Source organism: Oncorhynchus kisutch, linkage group LG4, assembly GCF_002021735.2.
Source record: "Oncorhynchus kisutch isolate 150728-3 linkage group LG4, Okis_V2, whole genome shotgun sequence".
NCBI classification, from domain to species: domain Eukaryota; kingdom Metazoa; phylum Chordata; class Actinopteri; order Salmoniformes; family Salmonidae; genus Oncorhynchus; species Oncorhynchus kisutch.
Genome location: NC_034177.2, coordinates 20,636,641 through 20,658,211, shown reverse-complemented (window position 1 = coordinate 20,658,211; position 21,571 = coordinate 20,636,641). Strand labels below are relative to the sequence as shown.

General features: G+C 41.8%; 2 protein-coding genes across 12 annotated transcripts in view; both read right to left on the bottom strand.

The window, feature by feature from the left end:
- The window catches only part of LOC109888623 (yjeF N-terminal domain-containing protein 3), an 80,373-nt gene extending 66,300 nt beyond the window's left edge, over positions 1-14,073 (bottom strand). Inside the window, exons 1-2 of the mRNA XM_020479780.2 lie at positions 13,780-14,073; positions 11,709-11,775 (exon numbers count right to left, since the gene is read on the bottom strand). Coding sequence (XP_020335369.2) covers positions 11,709-11,775; positions 13,780-13,828 — 116 coding nt within the window. The 5' untranslated portion in view covers positions 13,829-14,073. The remainder of the gene's footprint in view (positions 1-11,708; positions 11,776-13,779) is intronic.
- A 1,192-nt stretch (positions 14,074-15,265) lies between these two features.
- Positions 15,266-21,571, bottom strand: part of LOC109889224 (transcriptional repressor p66-alpha) — a 44,996-nt gene continuing 38,690 nt past the window's right edge. For 6 of the 11 annotated variants that reach the window (XM_031822625.1, XM_031822619.1, XM_031822621.1 and 3 more), the window contains 3 exons: positions 19,852-20,255; positions 19,125-19,251; positions 15,266-17,807 (listed from right to left, as the gene is read on the bottom strand). In XM_031822625.1, coding sequence (XP_031678485.1) covers positions 17,668-17,807; positions 19,125-19,251; positions 19,852-20,255 — 671 coding nt within the window. In that variant the 3' untranslated portion in view covers positions 15,266-17,667. Of the gene's footprint in view, positions 17,808-19,025; positions 19,252-19,851; positions 20,256-21,571 lie in introns of all 11 variants that reach the window. The other 5 variants (XM_020480494.2, XM_020480497.2, XM_020480498.2 and 2 more) reach the window with 1 other exon arrangement.

The window sequence follows — 21,571 nt, the reverse complement described above, 5'->3', positions numbered from 1 at the left end:
ATATTTTGTGAAAGTACTGTAATGTTTTTCAAACTGTATAACTGTCTTGGCAGCAGCTAATGGGGATCCATAATAAACAAAGGCAAATAAAAACTCTGAAATCCTCCTAAGCTAAGCACATTATAATGTACTTTCTTTCCCATTTTAAAATGGGGTAAGGCCTCCTGAAAGTAGAATGACAAGGAAGACACTGATTTGGAGAGAGAGGAGAAGCAACAACAATGGACAGAGTATGGTGGGGACAGATGAAATTATCTCAAGGGCATCTCAATCACATTATATTGTCTAGGACATGGAGAGCCTGTGCTGGTACTAGTTGAGGTGTTTTCTTCCATCACCTACAACCACTCTGATTCCCCATCCTCGCCTTTCGAGGTCTAACTGCCCTCCACATCCCCTACACACACACACACACACACACACACACACACACACACACACCTTCATTACTAAGATTTAGTCTCTGCTGATGCTCAATAAAGAGGTCTGAAAGAGAAGAGAAACTGTTCATCTTACTCATCAGTGACTCCTGTTGTGAGCACCCCCTTCCTTCATCATCACCTTAATACCCCCCCACCTCATCAGGCTCCCAGCAGCTGTCACACAGCATCAAGCAAAAGCAAGAGTACAGATTGTCAAATAATGGATCTCAGCAGGCAACAGCTCCGCTGTCCAAATGTACAGGGTAAGTGATCATGTAGAGGTTCTTACGCTTTTTCAGCTTGAGAAATGAAAAACACAGAATTCTGCTTTAACGCGACACCCGGTAGCAAGACTTCATATAGGCTCAATATACACTGATTGTACAAAACATCAGGAACACCTTCCTAATATTGAATTGTACCCCCCCCCCCCCCTTGTTCATTTCTATGAACAAGAATAGACTGACAAGTTTCAGAAGAAAGTCCTTTGTTTCTGGCCATTTTGAACCTGTAATCAAACCCACAAATGCTGATGCTCCAGATACTCAACTAGTCTAAAGAAGGCCAGTTTTATTGCTTATTTAATCAGGGCACCAATTTTCAGCTGTGCTAACATAATTGCAAAAGGGTTTTCTAATGATCAATTAGCTAATCCAAGTTTATCATTTTAAAAGGATAACACAACGTGCCATTGGAACACAGGATTGATGGCTGCTGCCTTTGTACACCTTTGTAGAAATTCCATTTAAAAAATCTACCATTTCCAGCTACAATAGTCATTTAAAACATTAACAATGTCTACACTATATTTCTGATCAATTGATGTTATTTTAAATGAACAAAAACATGTGCTTTTCTTTCAAAAACAAGGACATTTAAGTGACCCCAAACTTTTGAACGGTAGTGTACACTGTCAACTGTGGGACCTTATATAGACAGGTGTGTGCCTTTATAAATCAATTCTAATCAATTGAATTTACCACAGGTAGACTCCAATCAAGTTGTAGAAACATGTCAAGGATGATCAATGGAAACAGGATGCACCTGAGCTCAATTTCGAGTCTCATAGCAAAGAGTCTGAATACTTATGTAAAGAAGGTTTTTATTTTTTACGTTTAATACATTTGCAAAAATGTTCTAAAAACCTGTTTTTGCTTTGTCATGATGGGGTATTGTGTGTAGATAGTAGTGTAGTGTGCTGAATATTTTTTTTTCATTTGATCAATTTTAGAATGAGGCTGTAACGTAACAAAATGTGGAAAAGGTCAAGTAGTCTGAATACTTCCAAAAGCCCTGTATATACACACAGACACATACAATCACGCACACACACACAGCCAGTCCTGACAGGCTAGCTTAGTGTATCCACTGAACGATTACACACAGGCATTTAGAGGTCAGAAACAAGATTTTGCTCAGCCATTTGAATAATGTAAAACAAATGTTAGACTTTTTGAATGAGAAAGGGTTTTTCCCTGCCCTCCCCCATTCTGTCTCTTGTTATACTGTGTTGACAAAGCCTGGACACCCTGCTGAATGAAGCCTTGGGTCTAATATAAACCAGACTCAGCAGGGTTATGTGGCTAAAGAAGACAGGAACTATCCAGAATTTGGACATGCATAAGAACCATAGCTCCAATCTCAGCAAATGCTGAGCAGCTGTGTCCCTCATTCCACACTGCCCGGGACCAGGATTTGCTAGCTAGCTCTGTGCTGCATGGATGTACCGCTGTGGGCAAAGATACAGTGTCTGTCTCCCTGCCTGCTTGCTGGTCTCCTAAGCCTCCCATACTGTAATTCAATTGAAACGGGCCTATCCGTCACTATGCATCCACCCACCCAACCCAACCCCTCAACTCCATCCAACCCCACACAGCTCACCTCCTCACAGATACAACACTGACAACACTCCACTCAAACAACATCTATAATCACATATCCTTCCCAGCCTCGAAAACAGTTGCTGTGACAACAGCATATTATGGCATATGCATGGATGTATCGCCCCTTCAACACAAAAAAATGTATGCATATGTAAAATATACATTGCACACACTACATAAAATCCCTATGCATGCAGTTATTGGTGGTTGGTAAATGAACCACTATCCGCCTGGTTATGGGAGTGGCTGTTTTCCTGCAGTATAAATAAAGCCCAGAGGTAAAGACTATAAAAGCAGTGTAAACTGTTACCGTGATGTTTTTTTGCAGCTAGAACTTAATGAACTCCAAATAACCAGGAGAGATCAGTGAGGCTGGAGCCTTCTCTCCAGGGTCATTCTCTAGTCAATGAGGCTCAGCTCACATAGGGAAGGCAGTAGTACAGTGGAACTACAGGACTTACTACAATGAGAAACAGAGTGTTAGAAAGAGTGGCAAGAATGTCTACTGGCATAGGAGACATGGATAATGTTGAGACAATGTTATTCTGACGTTGAAAGACCCATCACTAGTCTGGTTCATTACATGGTACTGCATACGAGATTAATACAAATACAGCATTGTATGTCATGCATTTAAATAGGCTGTGAGCTATCAGGCCAGTAGCAGTGACAGTGGGCCAGGCCAACCTCATGGTATTTTTCACAGTAGGCTAATACATACAAATCAATACAAATACAGAATGCCTATGGGTAATGCTTATGAATGGGCCATCGCTATCAAGGCCACTGACAGTGTGACAGGACATCAGGACAGAGGGTGTGAATTTGACAGTGACAGAAATCTCTAGACTTGTAATTACCAGACTGATCACCACTACGTGTGCAGCATTAAATATAAGCTTGTGGCATCAGTAGGCTCGAGAGGCTAATAAATCTCTCCGGCATCCAGACATTAAGTCTGTAAACTTCCCATTGTGTTCCATCCAACACCATGTAATTTACCATGTTCCTCACTGACTGTATGGTGTTTAGATGCCAGCGTGTGTCAGACAGGGTGTGTGTGTCTGAGATAGGCATCTGTGTTTGCTTACGTGCATCATGTGTGTTTGTTTGCACAAGCCTGTATGTGTGTGGAGAATCTCCATCAAACACTTCTCCTGGCAGCCTCCTACTCTATGGGCCGTCTGTGTGGACTATGAGGACATCCCATTTGGGGGGGAAAAAATACATTTGAAATGTATTTCTAGATACATTTTTAAGGACATGTGTGAAATATTGAAAAATTGGCCAAATAATGTATTTCTTTTAAATGATTTAATACATCCCAACATGTACAGTGGAGCAAAAAAGTATTTAGTCAGCCACCAATTGTGCAAGTTCTCCCACTTAAAAAGATGAGGCCTGTAATTTTCTTCATAGGTAGACTTCAACTATGACAGACAAAATGAGAGAAAAAAAATCCAGAAAAATCACATTGTAGGATTTTTAATGAATTTATTTGCAAATTATGGTGGAAAATAAGTATTTGGTCAATAACAAAAGTTTCTCAATACTTTGTTGGCAATGACAGAGGTCAAACATTTTCTGTAAGTCTTCAAGGTTTTCACACACTGTTGCTGGTATTTTGGCCCATGCCTCCATGCAGATCTCCTCTAGAGCAGTGATGTTTTTGGGCTGTTGCTGGGCAACACAGACTTTCAACTCCCTCCAAAGATTTTCTATGGGGTTGAGATCTGGAGACTGGCTAGGCCACTCCAGGACCTTGAAATGCTTCTTACGAAGCCACTCCTTCATTGCCCGGGCGGTGTGTTTGGGATCATTGTCATGCTGAAAGACCCAGCCACGTTTCATCTTCAATGTCCTTGCTGACGGAAGGAGGTTTTCACTCAAAATCTCACGATACATGGCCCCATTCATTCTTTCCTTTACACGGATCAGTCGTCCTGGTCCTTTGCAGAAAAACAGCCCCAAAGCATGATGTTTCCACCCCCATGCTTCACAGTAGGTATGGTGTTCTTTGGCTGCAACTCAGCATTCTTTGTCCTCCAAACACGACGAATTGAGTTTTTACCAAGAAGTTATATTTTGGTTTCATCTGACCATATGACATTCTGCCAATCTTCTTCTGGATCATCCAAATGCTCTCTAGCAAACTTCAGACAGGCCTGGACATGTACTGGCTTAAGCAGGGGGACACGCTTAAGCAGTCTGGCACTGCAGGATTTGAGTCTCTGGTGGCGTAGTGTGTTACTGATGGTAGGCTTTGTTACTTTGGTCCCAGCTCTCTGCAGGTCATTCACTAGGTCCCCCCCATGTGGTTATGGGATTTTTGCTCACCATTCTTGTGATCATTTTGACCCCACGGGGTGAGATCTTGCGTGGAGCCCCAGATTGAGGGAGATTATCAGTGGTCTTGTATGTCTTCCATTTCCTAATAATTGCTCCCACAGTTGATTTCTTCAAACCAAGCTGCTTACCTATTGCAGATTCAGTCTTCCCAGCCTGGTGCAGGTCTACAATTTTGTTTCTGGTGTCCTTTGACAACTCTTTGGTCTTGGCCATAGTGGAGTTTGGAGTGTGACTGTTTGAGGTTGTGGACAAGTGTCTTTTATACTGATAACAAGTTCAAACAGGTGCCATTAATACAGGTAATGAGTGGAGGAGAGGAGCCTCTTAAAGAAGAAGTTACAGGTCTGTGAGAGCCAGTAATCTTGCTTGTTTGTAGGTGACCAAATACTTATTTTCCACCATAATTTGCAAATAAATTCATTAAAAAATCCTACAATGTGATTTTCTGGATTTTTTTCCCTAATTTTGTCTGTCATAGTTGAAGTGTACCTACGATGAAAATTACAGGTCTCTCATCTTTTTAAGTGGGAGAACTTGCACAATTGGTGGCTGACTAAATACTTTTTTGCCCCACTGTATACAGTGGTAATTATTGGGACAGTGATATAGGCTCTGTACTCCAGCATTTTGGATTTGAAATGATACAAATGACTTTAAGGTTAACGTGCGGACTTTCAGCATTAATTTGAGGGAATTTTTATCCGTATCGGGTGAACCATTTAGAAATTAAAGCCTTTTTTGTACATAGTCCCCAATTTTAGGAGGCCAAAAATATTGTGACAAATTCACATTTGTTTACTAAAGTAATCAAAAGTTTAGTATTTGGACCCATATTCATATCACAGAATGTAGAGTCACAAACTTTATGTAATTAAACTTGTTGGATGCATTTGCTGTTTGGTCGTGTTTTAGATTATTTTATGCTCAATAGAAATGAATGGTAAATAATGTAGTGTCATTTTGGAGTCACTTTTATTGTAAATAAGATTACAATATGTTTCTAAACACTTCTACATTGTGAACGCTACCATTAGTAATGGGCAGTCCTGAATGGATTATGAATAATGAGGAGTGAGAAAGTTAGACGCACAAATATATTTTCACATGTATTCATCAATATATTTTGTAAATATATACACTACCATTCAAAAGTTTGGGGTCACGTAGAAAAGTCCTTGTTTTTGAAAGAAAAGCACACTTCTTGTATATTAAAATAACATCAAATTGATCAGAAATACAGGGTACACATTGGTAATGTTGTAAATGATTATTGTAGCTGTAAATGTCAGATTTGTTATGGAATATCTACATAGGCCCATTATCAGCAACCATCACTCCTGTGTTCCAATGGCACGTTGTTAATCCAAGTTTATAATTTTAAAAGGTTAATTGATCATTAGAAAACCCTTTTTGCAATTATGTTAGCAATTATGTTGTCCTGATTAAAGAAGCAATAAAACTGGCCTTCTTTAGACTAGTTGAGTATCTGGAGCATCAGCATTTGTGGGTTTGATTACAGGTTCAAAATGGCCAGAAACAAAGGACTTTCTTCTGAAACTCGTCAGTCTATTCTTGTTCATAGAAATGAAGGCTATTCCATGTGAGAAATTGCCAAAGAACTGAAGATCTCGTACAACGCTGTGTACTACTCCCTTCACAGAAAGCGCTAACTGGCTCTAACCAGAATAGAAAGAGGAGTGGGAGGCCCCGGTGCACAACTGAGCAAGAGGACAAGTACATTAGTGTCTCTAGTTTGAGAAACAGACACCTCACAAGTCCTCAACTGGCACTTTCATTAAATAGTACCCACAAAACACCAGTCTCAACGTCTGGTTGACAGAGTTCCTCTGTCCAGTGTCTGTGTTCTTTTGCCCATCTTAATCTTTTATTTTTATTGGCCAGTCTGAGATATGGCTTTTTCTTTGCAACTCTGCCTAGAAGGCCAACATCCCGGAGTCAGCTCTTCATTGCTGATGTTGAGACTGGTGTAAGCCTTGTAGATATTCCATTAAAAAATCTGCCGTTTCCAGCTGCAATAGTAATTTACAACAATAACAATGTCTACACTGTATTTCTGATCAATTTGATCAAATTGGCTTTTTCTTTCAAAAACAAGAACAATTCTAAGTGACCCCAAACTTAACGGTAGTGTATTTTTTAAATGTATTTGGCAATGTTACTTTTGATTGTATTTGTAAGAAATATGTGTTTACATTCAAATGTATGGCAAATATTTGTTTTTAAATGTACCAATCATACTGCAATGAAATCTATATTATTTTACTTTAAGGCAGAAACATTTACATACATTCAGGCAGTAACTAACAATCATTGATGTGGGAACAGTTACTTTCAATCATTCAGACATAGACCTACAGCACCAGTCAAAGGTTTGGACACACATACTCATTCAAGGGTTTTTCTTAAATTTGGACTATTTTCTACATCGTAGAATAATAGTGAAGACATCAAAACTATGAAATAACACATATGGAATCATGTAGTAACCAAAAAAGTGTTAAAGAAACCAAAATATATTTGAGATTCTTTAAAGTAGGCACCCTTTGCCTTGATGACAGCTTTGCACACTCTTGGCATTCTCTCATCCAGCTTCACCTGGAATGTTTTTCCAACAGGTCATCTGGTGCAGAACTCCATCACTCTACTTCTTGGTTAAATAGCCCTTACACAGCCTGGAGGTCGGTTGGCTATTCTGGGCCGGCAGGGTAGCCTAGTGGTTAGACTGTTGGACTAGTAACCGGAAGGTTGCAAGTTCAAACCCCCGAGCTGTCGTTGTGCCCCTGAACAGTTCCTAGGCCATCATTGAAAATAAGAATTTTTCTTAACTGACTTGCCTAGTTAAAAAGGTAAAATAAAATACATTTGTCCTGTTGAAAAACAAATGATAGTCCCACTAAGCACAAACCAGATGGGATGGAGTATTGCTGCAGAATGCAGTTGTTGCCATGCTTAAGTGTGGCTTGAATTCTAAATAAATCACAGACAGTGTCACCGGCAAAGCACCCCCAAACCATCACACCTCTTCCTCCATGCTTCACCAGACATGCAGAGATCATTCTGTTCACCTACTCTGCGTCTCAAAAAGACACAGATGTTGGAACAAAAAAATCTCACATTTGGACTCATCAGACCAAAGGACAGATTTCAACTTGTCTAAATGTCCATTGCTTGCGTTTCTTGGCCCAAGGAAGACTCATTATTGGTGTCCTTTAGTAGTGGTTTCTCTGCAGCTATTCAACCATAGCTGCCTGATTCACAGTCTCCTCTGAACAGTTAATGTTGAGATGTGTCTGTTACTTAAACTCTGTGAAGCATTTATTTGGGCTGCAATCTGAGGTGCAGTTAACTCTAATGAACTTATCATCTGCAGCAGAGGTAACTCTGGGTCTTCCTTTCCTGTGGTGGTCCTCATGAGAGAGTTTCATCATAGAGCTTAATGGTTTTTGTTACGGCGCTTGAAACATTTTCCAGATTGACTGATCTTCATGTCTTAAAGTAATGGACTGTCGTTTCTCTTTGCTTATTTGAGCTGTTCTTGCCATAATATGGACTTGGTATTTTATAAATAGGGCTGTCTTCTGTATACACCCTACCTTGTCACAACACAACTGATTGGCTCAAACGCATGAAGAAGAAAATAAATTAACAAGGCACACCTGTTAATTTAAATGCATTCCAGGTGACTGATGAAGCTCGTGGAGAGAATACCAAGAGTGTGCAAAGATGTCATCAAGGCAACAGTTGGCTACTTTGAAGAATCTAAAATATATTTTGATTTGTTTAACATGTTTGGTTACTACATGAGTCCATGTGTGTTATTTCATAGTTTAGATGTCTTCACTATTATTCTACAATGTAGAAAATAGTACAATTACCGGTAAAACGATGAATGAGCAGGTGTGTCCAAACTTTTGACTGGTGCTGTACATGGAAACATTAAGCGATCTGGGAATAAAGAAATAAAGGGCAGGAAGCTATGAGTTTCAGATGGTTTTCTTAAAAACAGCATTGTTGGTTAAGGGCTTGTAAGTAATTATTTCACGATACAATTTGATTTCTAAAGGGGGGAAGATTCTATGGTAAGGGCTTTTATAATACAGGGTAAAAAAAAAAAAGACAAACACAATACCATATATGCAATATTAACTGGGGCTAAGGGGTGGTATTAGGTAGGTGGGCGAAATAGTGACAGCCTTGGCGTCACCTTTAACAGAGTACAACATAAAAATTAAACTGGCATGACACCGGCATGTGGTTAACCCAAAGAGAGCTAATACAAGGCCTCCAACAAGCCACGCCTCCAGATCCTCTAATAGGCTGACACAGCTACAATATATTTTGTCAACATTAATTTATTGTACTTGACACATACCAAAAGCACTATAATGCATTCAAATGACTACAAAAATCCAAACATGACACATTATTAGTCATGTAGTGGCTCCAGGTCTTTCACATCTTGGGCACTAGATTTTTTCATAATTTAATTCACTTCCTAAAGTCCTTTTTTATGTAACCTCTTGAGATGGCAACTGTTTTATGACGTTTAACGAAACCTAGTTTTTTTTACTCACCATAACAATTTAAATAATCTCCACTAACCAGGTTTCCATCCACAGTTTTCATGAGTGTAAAGTCATACCACAGATAGCTGTGATAGAAACGGGAAGTTTTGGTACAATTTGATAAATGACGACAATTTGTTCGTTCGACATGGTGGGATCTTTTTTGTCTGTAAAATGTATTATGTGAGAAACGTCTTTATGCGCAAATATTGATATAATAACCATCATATCGAAATAAACTCACACGATGATATGTTGTGTGGTCCTCGCACTACGATTTGAGAAACCATGCAGTTTATTAGGCTACGGACGACATAAATTATGATCAACTTCACAGGGTGGTGAAAGTGCACGATGATCTTGATGCTCCTTTCCAATAAATATCCATGGCCTTATTGTGACATGATGATCGATGTTTGACAAATTAACATTCTCATTTTTATCCATAATAATCTCATCATATAGACTAGCATACCCACTGTATCTGGAAACTGTTGGCCAAGACCAGAGTAAGCACATTTGCCATTTAATACAAACGTTTTTGTGACAAAACTATTGTTTTTTATTTTTATTTTGTACATGAAAGCGTAAGTGAAAAACTACATTTTGAGTGCCCTACGTCACCACGCACTGCTTTTTATCTGCCACAGGTCAGTTTGGTGGAAACACCAATGATGGGGAAATGCGCCTATTTTGTTTATGCAGATTTTGGAATATTCGCATCAAAATGTGTCACCAATTGGATGGAAACCTAGCTACTGGTCAATACGTACAGACTAATTTAAGAATCCTCTGAAGGGGTAAACTATGTCATATGCCGAATTAGGAAATACCTTGGCTACCCTGTAGACCAGATAGCCATGCATTTCTGGAATTGTCATGCATTTGAGCAAAAATGCAAATGTCCATGCATCTCTGGAATACATGTAGTATCTCTGGAATACATTTAATATCTCTGGAATACATTTAAGGTATTTTAAGTGAAATATATTGAAAAGTATTTATTTTTTGTATTGGACTATGTGGACGAGTGTAACCTCTGAGGCTCTGAGGTGCCCACCTCCAGGTACCACTCATGCTGTTATTGTTATTTATATTATTTAACTAGGCAAGTCAGTTAAGAACAAATTCTTATTTACAATGACAGCATATGACAGTGACATATGACAATGACAGCCAAACCCCGACGACGCTGGGCCAATTGTGCACCATCCTATGGGACTCCCAATCACGGCCGTATGTGATACAGACGGAATTCGAACCAGGTACTATAGTGACGCCTCTTGCACTGAGATGCAGTGCCTTAGACCGCTACACCATTCGAGAGCCATGTAATGGCCGGATTAGCTAACATGCATCCCTGATTTAGAAGCGATGAAATTACACTTTAGGACGGCAGCAGGGACATGGTTAGCATACCAACACTAAATTAAACATGATTGGCTGATTCAAGCACAGGAACAGTAATCATAATTAATTCAGGCATCTTGATCCCGCTAAGACAGACAGGTGGAGAGAGGTTGGAACTGCCTAGAATACACGCAGCAGGAACAGTTCGATTTTCTAGGGCAGATGTGTGTTTTGTCCGTAGTCTCTACCAATATCTAATCAAAGTACTAAAAGCAATACTCTTAGCTCAATGTATGCACATATATATATATATATATATATAAACTCCATACATTTATAAATAATATACATTATAGAGTCCATCATCCACTTTCATATCAACAGTGTATTTACAATCAGCCTAGAACTTAATCTTCTGTCTTAGACAGACAGGGGATCTCCTGCTCCAAATCAGTACCTGACAGGCAGGCAGCAGAATCAAGCCCGAGCAGGTATCACCTTAGACCTTGATCATGACAGTTCCATTACATTACACATAAGAGTCATTGGACGAAGGGGTCTTCTGTGCTTGGTCTGAACATTAACACGCATCACTTGCGGAACAGTTTTGGAAGCATAAGGACCTTATCTTTCATATCAGAGAGAAATCATTTTCAAATTGTCTAACGACACAAATATATTGTCACTGAAAAATACTCTCGGCTGCAATTGTGTTCAAACCGCCTTGATATGAGTCCCCTTTGTTCTTTTTCTCTCAGCGCTGCGAGAGAAACATGAGTTGGTGTGACAGGTTTTGTTATCTGTTGCATAAAAGTACAGTAATGAATGCAGTTGGCAGCCACAGGGGGGACAGCTCTGGACACTTGTCTCTACACAGAGAACCACCTCTCTGGATGAAAACCTACATCACACACCCAACTTAATGTCTACAATATAAAAACATAAAGGCTCACGCCATCAGCTATCAAAAGGTCCGTTCACATTTACAAGCAGGATGTGTAAAACAGAGTTCACAATCCATAATAAAAGATGTAGGCTACTGCCAGCCGGCATTGGATCATTTTTGTAAATTGAGAGCAGGAATAGCTGTGTTTCCCTAATTCTGCTAAGTGCCTTACCTGAGATACCGCAGTAGCTCGATGGTCTCCGCCGGTTCAGTCGAGCTGTGGTTCATCTTTTGGCAGCCTGGGAGGATTCAGTACATACGCAGAAGGTGGGTAGAATGAGCTGCACTGCTTTACAGAATACACTCTTGTTCTCTCTCGGTCTGCTATTTCCCACTCAGAACGCTCTCTCTCATGTTTGTATCAGCAGCCCTTCTCTGAGAGAGACAGCCAATTAAGACGCAGGGAGATATGGACGTAGCCAGCTGATTGGCCCAGCCTGCGGTGAGTCGTAGAAGCTCAGACAGAAAGTACTGCCCCCCCCCCCCCCCCCCTCAGTGGCAAAACCAACAAACCCTCTGTGGAGAAACTGGAGTAGAGTGGGGAATGCCTCAAAGCTCTGCAGATTACAATCACACAGACACAATAACAATGCCTGTCATCTTATAGAGGGGGAGGCTGGAAATGTATACAAATGTATATAGACAAATTTGAAATCTTTGGTGGCATTAAGCATAATACAACATTCACAAAATCCCATAAATACCAGATGAATGTATTGCATTGAATATAATGATGGTTTAATCTGTGCTTGAAACTTGAAGTAGATGGGATCATGGTTATATGTGTTTGAAGCATGAATGAGAATAAAACATGTTTACGGTAAATCCCCAACTCACACACACACATTATGCATGCAAGTCTATGACGCAAACACACACACACACACACAACCTCCATAAGCAGAAGTGTATACAGTAAAAACAACCATTGCCAATAGCTACCAAGCCAAGGGCTGTGGCTCCTAACTTGGTTGAGATATCAAACAATAGCTCACATTGTTCAGGAAAGGTCAGTGCTGCGCACAACATTCTAGCCTGTTCTACATTCCAGCAGGCCTGCGCTATGAAGTTCTAGCTAACAGTCAGCCAACAGCCTGCTCATTTGATGAACAATTGAAAGTCCAGTTGTTTTTGGTCAGTTTGTATAGTGTGGTGAGTGACAGGACAATGGGAAGACACTCATCTGGACACCAATTTTGGGGAAAATGTAGATTAGACTCCTTCCTTTTTGTTCCTTCTATTGAGTAAGTTCTTGTAAAAAAATTTTTTTTTAAAAGGAACCCAAACAGCTGTACCTGTGTAGAGACAGACACATGCATGAGGCCAAGGAGATTCTTGGTGCGGTCTACCACCCTGAGGTCATATTAAGACATTACAGCTAACAAAATCCAATTAGAGGGATTGTTGCATTTCATACAGCCAAGTAGACAAAATAATATAAAAATGTATTAATGTATCAGAGTCAGTAATATGTGATTACTTCGGCTAAGCCCCAGCATGCCACTGACGATGAACCCTCATGTGCTGGCAGGTTTTGCTAGTTTTAATGTCTATGGTTGTCAAAATGTCGTCATAATACACGCGCAAACACGACCGTGACCTTATCAATGTGTCTCCAATGTTTTTTATCTGTTCCTCAAATTGGTCGAAGAGCGTGCGACCACCGGCGTTCATGACCCGATGGGGCAACAGCCAGACAAATTTTGAAGAGCAGAAAGTCAAACATACCTTTTTGAACATGTGCACGGAAAAAGTTCTGCGCGGGATGGGCTACAAATTGGGGGTGACAATCGGTGAGGGAAGCTACTCCAAAGTCAAACTGGCAAGCTCAAAGAAACAATTCCGAGGTCGCCATAAAAATTGTGGACCGCAAAAAGGCGCCTCACGACTTTGTCCACAAGTTTCTACCCAGGGAGCTGACGCTTCTGAGGGAAGTTAGACATGACAATATTGTCCATGTGCACGAATTCATCGAGGTTTGCATCGGCCAACTATACATCGTGATGGAAGCGGCAACAACGGACCTTCAAAAAATCCAAGAGGTCAATTCCATCCCCATTGGCCAAGCCAAGACCATGTTCTCCCAGATTGTCAGTGCTGTGAACTATCTCCATCAACACAACATCGTCCACCGAGACATGAAATGTGAGAATGTACTACTGACATGGGACAACAAAGTCAAGATCACGGACTTTGGTTTTGGGAGGTTTGCCATGGGCTATCCTGAGCTGAGCAGCACTTACTGTGGTTCCGCGGCCTACGCCGCACCCGAGGTACTGCTTGGAGTTCCATACGATCCCAAGAAATATGACGTGTGGAGCCTGGGTGTGATTCTGTATGTCATGGTCACTGGGTGCATGCCTTACGACGATTCCAATGTCCGCAAACTCCCTCGCGCTCAGCGCAAGGCCTCGGTCTACCTGGATGACGTCACCGTGGAAGAGCCATGCCAGCTGTTCATTGCCTATCTGTTGCAGTTCAGCCCTTCTTCCCGCCCGACAATCCAACAGGTGGCAGAGCAGTCTTGGTTGCAATAGGCAAGGATGTGCATGATTAAATCATGTGTCCCCTAATTGGAAATCCGACCACTTTCATTTGTTAATTTAGGTTAATGATCGCTATTAGCTGCTGGACATATTGTAGGTCTATTCATGTGCTAATTTATTCAGATGTATTCATGAAGTTATTTAGTCTTTTGAACAATATAAAGCTATAAGTAGACTGTTGGGAGACAACAAAAAAGCAAAACATTCAATAATTTTTGGGACTCTAGGCCTGGCTACTTTGCATAGTCTACTTTTCTCTTCCATTCGTAATGAAACACATGGAGCGAACATTTTTCACTGAACCTACCAACTGACCTGTTGAAACAGATGAGTCGTATACTATTGTAACAATATCTGAAGCTTTGTTTACACCTGTAAATCAAAAGGATTTGACATTTCAAAATGCAACCATGCACAAATCTACATCGGCACAGCACCACCTCATTTAGAAACGCTCAGCTTCAAAATGTCAAGCAGAGACACAGGTATCTTCTCTTGAACCGAAGAGAGCGCACGGCCTGTGACCTGTCAACGCAATCAAGGGGGAAAGACACTGCTTTGGAGAGGCATGACCAGACAACCGCTCTAAACTGGCGCAGTACAATGCTGTGCTCGCCAAACCACTGGAGGGGCCAGAGGGAGAATCAGCTCTAGTCAAAGAGAAGCGTGGAAGAATTAAGACGCACTTCCCTCTGACCAAACTCCATCTCAGCTGTACTTATGCCGAAGGTGGTTGACAGAATTGAGCGCATCCAGAAGATTTTTACGCACACATTTAACCTGTTTTACGCACGCCTATGCAGTCTTCCTTTTGATGGGAAATTGACATTCTGCTGAATTATAATTCATGCCGTGCTGCTGCGCCTACGTGGATTGCCAAAATAGAAGCATTGAGAGAACACAACAGTCATTTTAATGTTACAGCTTTTTCCATATAGGCCCATCGTTTGAATTTTAGACTGAAACATCTGATCAATCTTGGGCAACTTCAATTGATGATGCATTTGAGTGCAATAAATACTTAATCCCTTGTGACATATGGATTTGAAAGGTCAGGCCAATAAACCTGATCATGATATAAACTACAAGGTGCAATCCAATACAAAATATTTGAACATTTCAAAGTCAGCAAGTCATTCAAGTCAATATTACACTTTAACAATACACAATCCCCAGAATAAAAATGGGCTTAAAATTTGTTTTATTATTATTACTTGACAGGGAAAAAAATCAAAAACAAATAGAAGCATTTCTTGTAAAGAAAGAAAAAAGAAAAGTTCAGGGTTAGGTGCTATGCTTTAGTCTAAACAGTACTAGCACCCCTGGTAAAATGGAATGGTGTTTGGTTGTCGAACTGCAGCAGGCAGTATTCAGGACAGCACAGTAGTGGCTGCTGCACCAGCAGCCTGGAACAGGTCATTGCTAGATGGATACAGCTTATGTGAAATTGACGTCAAAAGTGTTTGTATTTTCACGAACCCTAATCCTTTTCCTAACCTTAACCTAATTCTCCTAACCTGCTATGAAGTCATTTTTGGCCAATTCGACAAATAAGCTGTAGCCGTTCTAGCTATAACCCCTGGAACACTGGCCAAGACAATCACCATCAGCCATCATGTTTCTGAGAGCAGGCCCCCAAGAGATTGACAAAACAGGCAAATACCAAATTACACCCTATATAGTTGAACACTTTTACTCACAGCTCTTTAAGTAGTTCACTATATGGAGATGTGGTGTTATTCGAGATGCAAGCAAATGAATCCATCTGAAATCTGATCTAGGGGCAGCTATGAAAAAACAAGGTGACAAAATTATGATAATAGGTGGTCAGACAAATAGCTTAAGGTTACAGAAAACAACAGGGTTCATGTGAAAATGTATTAATTAATTAAGACTGTACTGTCTAAGGACACACACTGCTATCAAAACATATCAGGAGAAAGCATGGACATTTTATAGGAAAAAAATTAAACATGAATGTGGCTGCACAAGACATTGAGATACAACCTAAATTGTAGCATTGTTTGATCATTTCCTTTCCTTTAATTTCTACTAGGCCACTGAACTGTGGTGTAGTTCTGAACCATGTTGTTTTGATACAGAAGCGTAACCTCATAAGCCCTCATATACTGACACGGCACCGTCTTATTCCTTCTGAGGGAGCTTTGTAAGCATGGTGCATTTTTCAACAGCTTCTCGCCCTGTATTGCACCACCTATAAAAGTAAAATACCGCTGGCTTTTCCACCAGACGGACTAGCTAGCTAATTAAGGGACGTGACAACTCATACACTCACCTTTGTAAAAGAAAATACTAAAAGTATAATGTTGCTAGGTTTTCACATAACTACATTCTGAAAGCTGTCCAGCCTTTTAGATCAATGAGTGGGCGTGTAGGAACCGCTGGACACGTCATCTAAAGTAGATCCATTGGAACTGAGGGCGTAAACAATATCTTAACTAATGACCCTACAACTACACCCAGAGACGGCATTTGCCTAGAAGAAAAGTAATGCACCACAACTGATGACTAAAAGCACAATTATTTCATAAGATCACGTCCCTTCCCCCTCTCTTGCATTTCAGGAAAACAAGCACATCCCATCTTTATTTTAACGCCGAGGGTTAAAACAGAAGAAAGAAGGGATCCATTTGGGTGCAACAATTTCTTTGGAAGGTAAAAAAAATTCAAAACTATTTTCAAGAATAGTCCTCCCACAATATGTTCTGTGTTTGTACATACAGTATTAAGTCATTTACTTCATGGTTTTTTCAGCTTAGAAAACAAGTTTAAAAAAAAAATGTTTACACTAAACTATCAGATGTAAAACCACCTCAACAGTAATGTTACCTTTCAAACACAGACCTCCATGAGTCCAGTTCCAAAATAGTACAATCTCTCGACACAGGATATGATTTACAGAAAAAAATAAAATTAATCTAACATTCAACCATACAAAATAACCAGACACACTGTAGGCTTCTCCTCAGTTCTGCACCACTGTCGACTCAAAAGAAGCAGTCTGTATGTATAGATGTTTAGATTTTTTCCCCCCCAAGTCTTTTTTATTATTTTGTTTTTGCAAAGCTGAAGCCATTTTCATATTCCGTGGATGGTCCTCTAGTCTAAGTCAGTCAGTCAGTGAGGCCAGAGAGAGACCCGGTCCTGGCTCTTCCAGGTAGAAGGGAGGGGGGGCAGGGGGGGGGTGTTAACTGTCCTGTCACCTGCAGAGCCAAAGATACTTCTGGCCTGGTACATCCATCCCTCTCAGTGCGAATGTGTGAAGATCAGAACTGACCATGGAGGACAGGGCAGATGGGCACCAAAACTGTTTGAGAGAGATGAAGTCCATGCAACCCCTTTGACCCATGGGATGTAGTGTATCTCAGAGCCCTGTACTGTCCCAGTAACACCAGTACTCCACAATGGAACTGAAGACTCTGGACATCAGAGGAAGATGAATTGGGAATTGGTTTTATTTCATAACTCCAGAGTAGATCATCTGGCGCTGTTTTCCCAAGAGAATTCCATTGTTAGGTTAATCATGAGAATGACTATTATTAAGATTGATAATAAGTGGTGGTGTTATTTCCATGTGTTGGCTGTCTGGGAGATGGAGCGGGAGGGAATCATGTCCAGGAGGTACTCTCTCTGGCGCTCCAGGTTGGCTGAGGTGGTGGTCTTGTGGACAGACAGGCTGGGGTTCACATAGCCCATGGTCACACCTGAAGGAAGACAACAACCACAGCAGTGAGTATACAGGACAGGACAGGAACCAAGCCCAAAAAGCAGATCTCAAACACCCTGTACCATCATTTAGCCTGTCTGCAGGCTATACAGCCAGACCCTGTACCATCAGTTAGCCTGTCTGCAGGCTATACAGCCAGACCCTGTACCATCAGTTAGCCTGTCTGCAGGCTATACAGCCAGACCCTGTACCATCATTTAGCCTGTCTGCAGGCTATACAGCCAGACCCTGTACCATCAGTTAGCCTGTCTGCAGGCTATACAGCCAGACCCTGTACCATCAGTTAGCCTGTCTGCAGGCTATACAGCCAGACCCTGTACCATCAGTTAGCCTGTCTGCAGGCTATACAGCCAGACCCTGTACCATCAGTTAGCCTGTCTGCAGGCTATACAGCCAGACCCTGTACCATCAGTTAGCCTGTCTGCAGGCTATACAGCCAGACCCTGTACCATCAGTTAGCCTGTCTGCAGGCTATACAGCCAGACCCTGCACCATCATTTAGCCTGTCTGCAGGCTATACAGCCAGACCCTGTACCATCAGTTAGCCTGTCTGCAGGCTATACAGCCAGACCTTGTACCATCAGTTAGCCTGTCTGCAGGCTATACAGCCAGACCCTGCACCATCATTTAGCCTGTCTGCAGGCTATACAGCCAGACCCTGTACCATCAGTTAGCCTGTCTGCAGGCTATACAGCCAGACCCTGTACCATCAGTTAGCCTGTCTGCAGGCTATACAGCCATAGCAGAATAAAAGGACACAATTACATTTTAGTCACTTAGCCAGAGCAACTTACAAAACCAATTAGGGTTAAGTGCCTTGCTCAAGGGCAAAGGTTTTTCACCTAATCGGCTTTGGGATTAGAACTAGGGATCTTTCAGTTTCTGGCCTAAGGCTTTTAACTTCTAGGCTGACTACATTCTAACAATGAGTCTAACCCACCACCTGTTAATAACACAGGAAAGGCAAGGAGAGAGAGAGAGAGAGAGCGAGAGAGAGAGAGAGGGGGACAGCTTGCTAATCATATCAGACTGACTGTCACCACATTGAAGTAAAAACAAACCTTCCACAACCTTTAGTGACACCAGGATGCATTTCAGGTCACTAGGTAGGGAGAGAATGGCGAGAGAAGAGAACAGATGCAGAGAGAAAGGAGGTGAGGACAGGCTTGTCTCTGTTCTGTAGAGGTTCATCTACCTGAGTTCCCGGTGGTCTGCTTCCTCCAGGCGTTGGGGTTGGCCGAGGAGTTACTGCTGCTGCCCTTTGTCCCCTGCACCGGGCGCATGGCATGCTTACCTGGCCTGCTGACCAGCGACGCTGCGGTCACAGCATTCTGCAGCTGCTGAGAGGACGTGGAGAACGAGTGAGTGACACCGCGAGACCCCACCACCTGCTGCACACTACGGGACATCTGACCAGAGCTCTGAGAGAAGGGAGAAAACAGGAACGTTAGTAATTAACCAATGTGTTCATAGACTCAAAAAGTATGCCACAGTTTTTTTCTTCTTCCAGGAATCAAAAAATGTACACCAGACAAGCTTCCCCTTCCTTATGAGTTAGTAGTGAGAGTAAAAGTATTTGGTTTTAAATATACTTCATTATCAAAAGTAAAAGTATAATAATTTCAAATTTCTTACATTAGGCAAACCAGATGGTGCCATTTTCTTGTTTTTTATTTACGGATAACCAGGGGTAGACTTCAACACTCAAACATCATTACAAATTAAGCATGTGAGTTTAGTGACCAGAGGCAGTAGGGATGACCGCTGATGTTCTCTTGATAAGTGTGTGAATTAGGAAATGTTACTTTCCTGCTAAGCATTTAAAATGTAACGAGTACTTTTTGGTTGAAGGGAAAATGTAAGGAGTAAAAAGTACATACTTTTTTTAGGAATGTAATGAAGTAAAAGTTGTTATAAATAGTGAAGTACATACAGATGCCCCCAAAAAACGACTTAAGTAGTACTTGAACGTATTTTTATACCACTGGTGTGTAGCGTTTGTGTTGTGTCCCACTGCTGACCTGCTTGATGGAGGAGTGGTGGCGGGCCATAGGCATGCCTCTATGCTGCTGGAGCTGGAGCTGGGCTCTCGCCTGCTTGTACTGTTGAGACACCAGCACATGCTGCTGCTGCTCACTCTTCATCCTTGAGGAAGAAGAGGGCATTTTGGAGACGGGGGAGGCGGCCTGCTGGAGGATCCGCTGCTCTACTTCCTGCTCCTGCTGCAGGGCCTTGACGAAGGCCGCCTTCAGACGGTTGGTGTGCTGCGCCTTCAGGGCCTTCTTGAGGTTGGACGACATGCACTGGTCGCACAGGACGGGGCCGCTCTTCTCCGAGCGCCAGCACGACGTGAAATCCGTCTTGCACTGGGCACAGGTGTGCGGCTCCATGGGGATGGGGGTCACTGACTGACCCTGTTTCTTGCCTGAGTGAAATACCAAAAAATGACATGTCAGTATTATGTACCTTAGGCCTATATCCATCCTGCCCTGCCTATCTAAGGTCTTCGAAAGCCAAGTCAACAAACAGATCACTGACCATCTCGAATCGCAATTTACCTTCTCCGCTGTGCAATCGGGTTTCCGAGCCGGTCACGGGTGCACCTCAGCCACGCTCAAGGTACTAAACGATATCATAACCGCCATCGATAAAAGACAGTACTGTGCAGCCGTCTTCATCGACCTGGCCAAGGCTTTCGACTCTGTCAATCACCATATTCTTATCGGCAGACTCAGTAGCCTCGGTTTTTCTGATGACTGCCGTGCCTGGTTCACCAACTACTTTGCAGACAGAGTTCAGTGTGTCAAATCGGAGGGCATGTTGTCCGGTCCTCTGGCAGTCTATGGGGGTGCCACAGGGTTCAATTCTCGGGCAGACTTTTTTTCTGTATATATATCAATGATGTTGCTCTTGCTGCGGGCGATTCCCTGATCCACCTCTACGCAGACGACACCATTCTGTATACTTCCGGCATGTCCTTGGACACTGTGCTATCTAACCTCCAAACGAGCTTCAACGCCATACAATACTCCTTCCGTGGCCTCCAACTGCTCTTAAACGCTAGTAAAACCAAATGCATGCTTTTCAACCGTTCGCTGCCTGCACCCGCACGCCCGACTAGCATCACCACCCTGGATGGTTCTGACCTAGAATATGTGGACATCTATAAGTACCTAGGTGTCTGGCTAGACTAAACTCTCCTTCCAGACTCATTATCAAACATCTCCAATCCAAAATCAAATCTAGAGTCGGCTTTCTATTCCGCAACAAAGCCTCCTTCACTCACGCCGCCAAACTTACCCTAGTAAAACTGACTATCCTACCGATCCTTGACTTCGGGGATGTCATCTACAAAATAGCTTCCAATACTCTACTCAGCAAACTGGATGCAGTGCTATCCAGTGTTATCACTCCAGTGTTAATCTGCAAAATTGTAATTATTTGCCTACCTCCTTATGCCTTTTGCACACAATGTATATAGACTATTTTTTTCTACTGTGATATTGGCTTGTTAATTGTTTACTCCATGTGTAACTCTGTGTTGTTGTCTGTTCACACTGCTATGCTTTATCTTGGCCAGGTCGCAGTTGTAAATGAGAACTTGTTCTCAACTAGCCTACCTGGTTAAATAAAGGTGTTCTCAACTAGCCTACCTGGTTAAATAAAGGTGTTCTCAACTAGCCTACCTGGTTAAATAAAGGTGTTCTCAACTAGCCTACCTGGTTAAATAAAGGTGTTCTC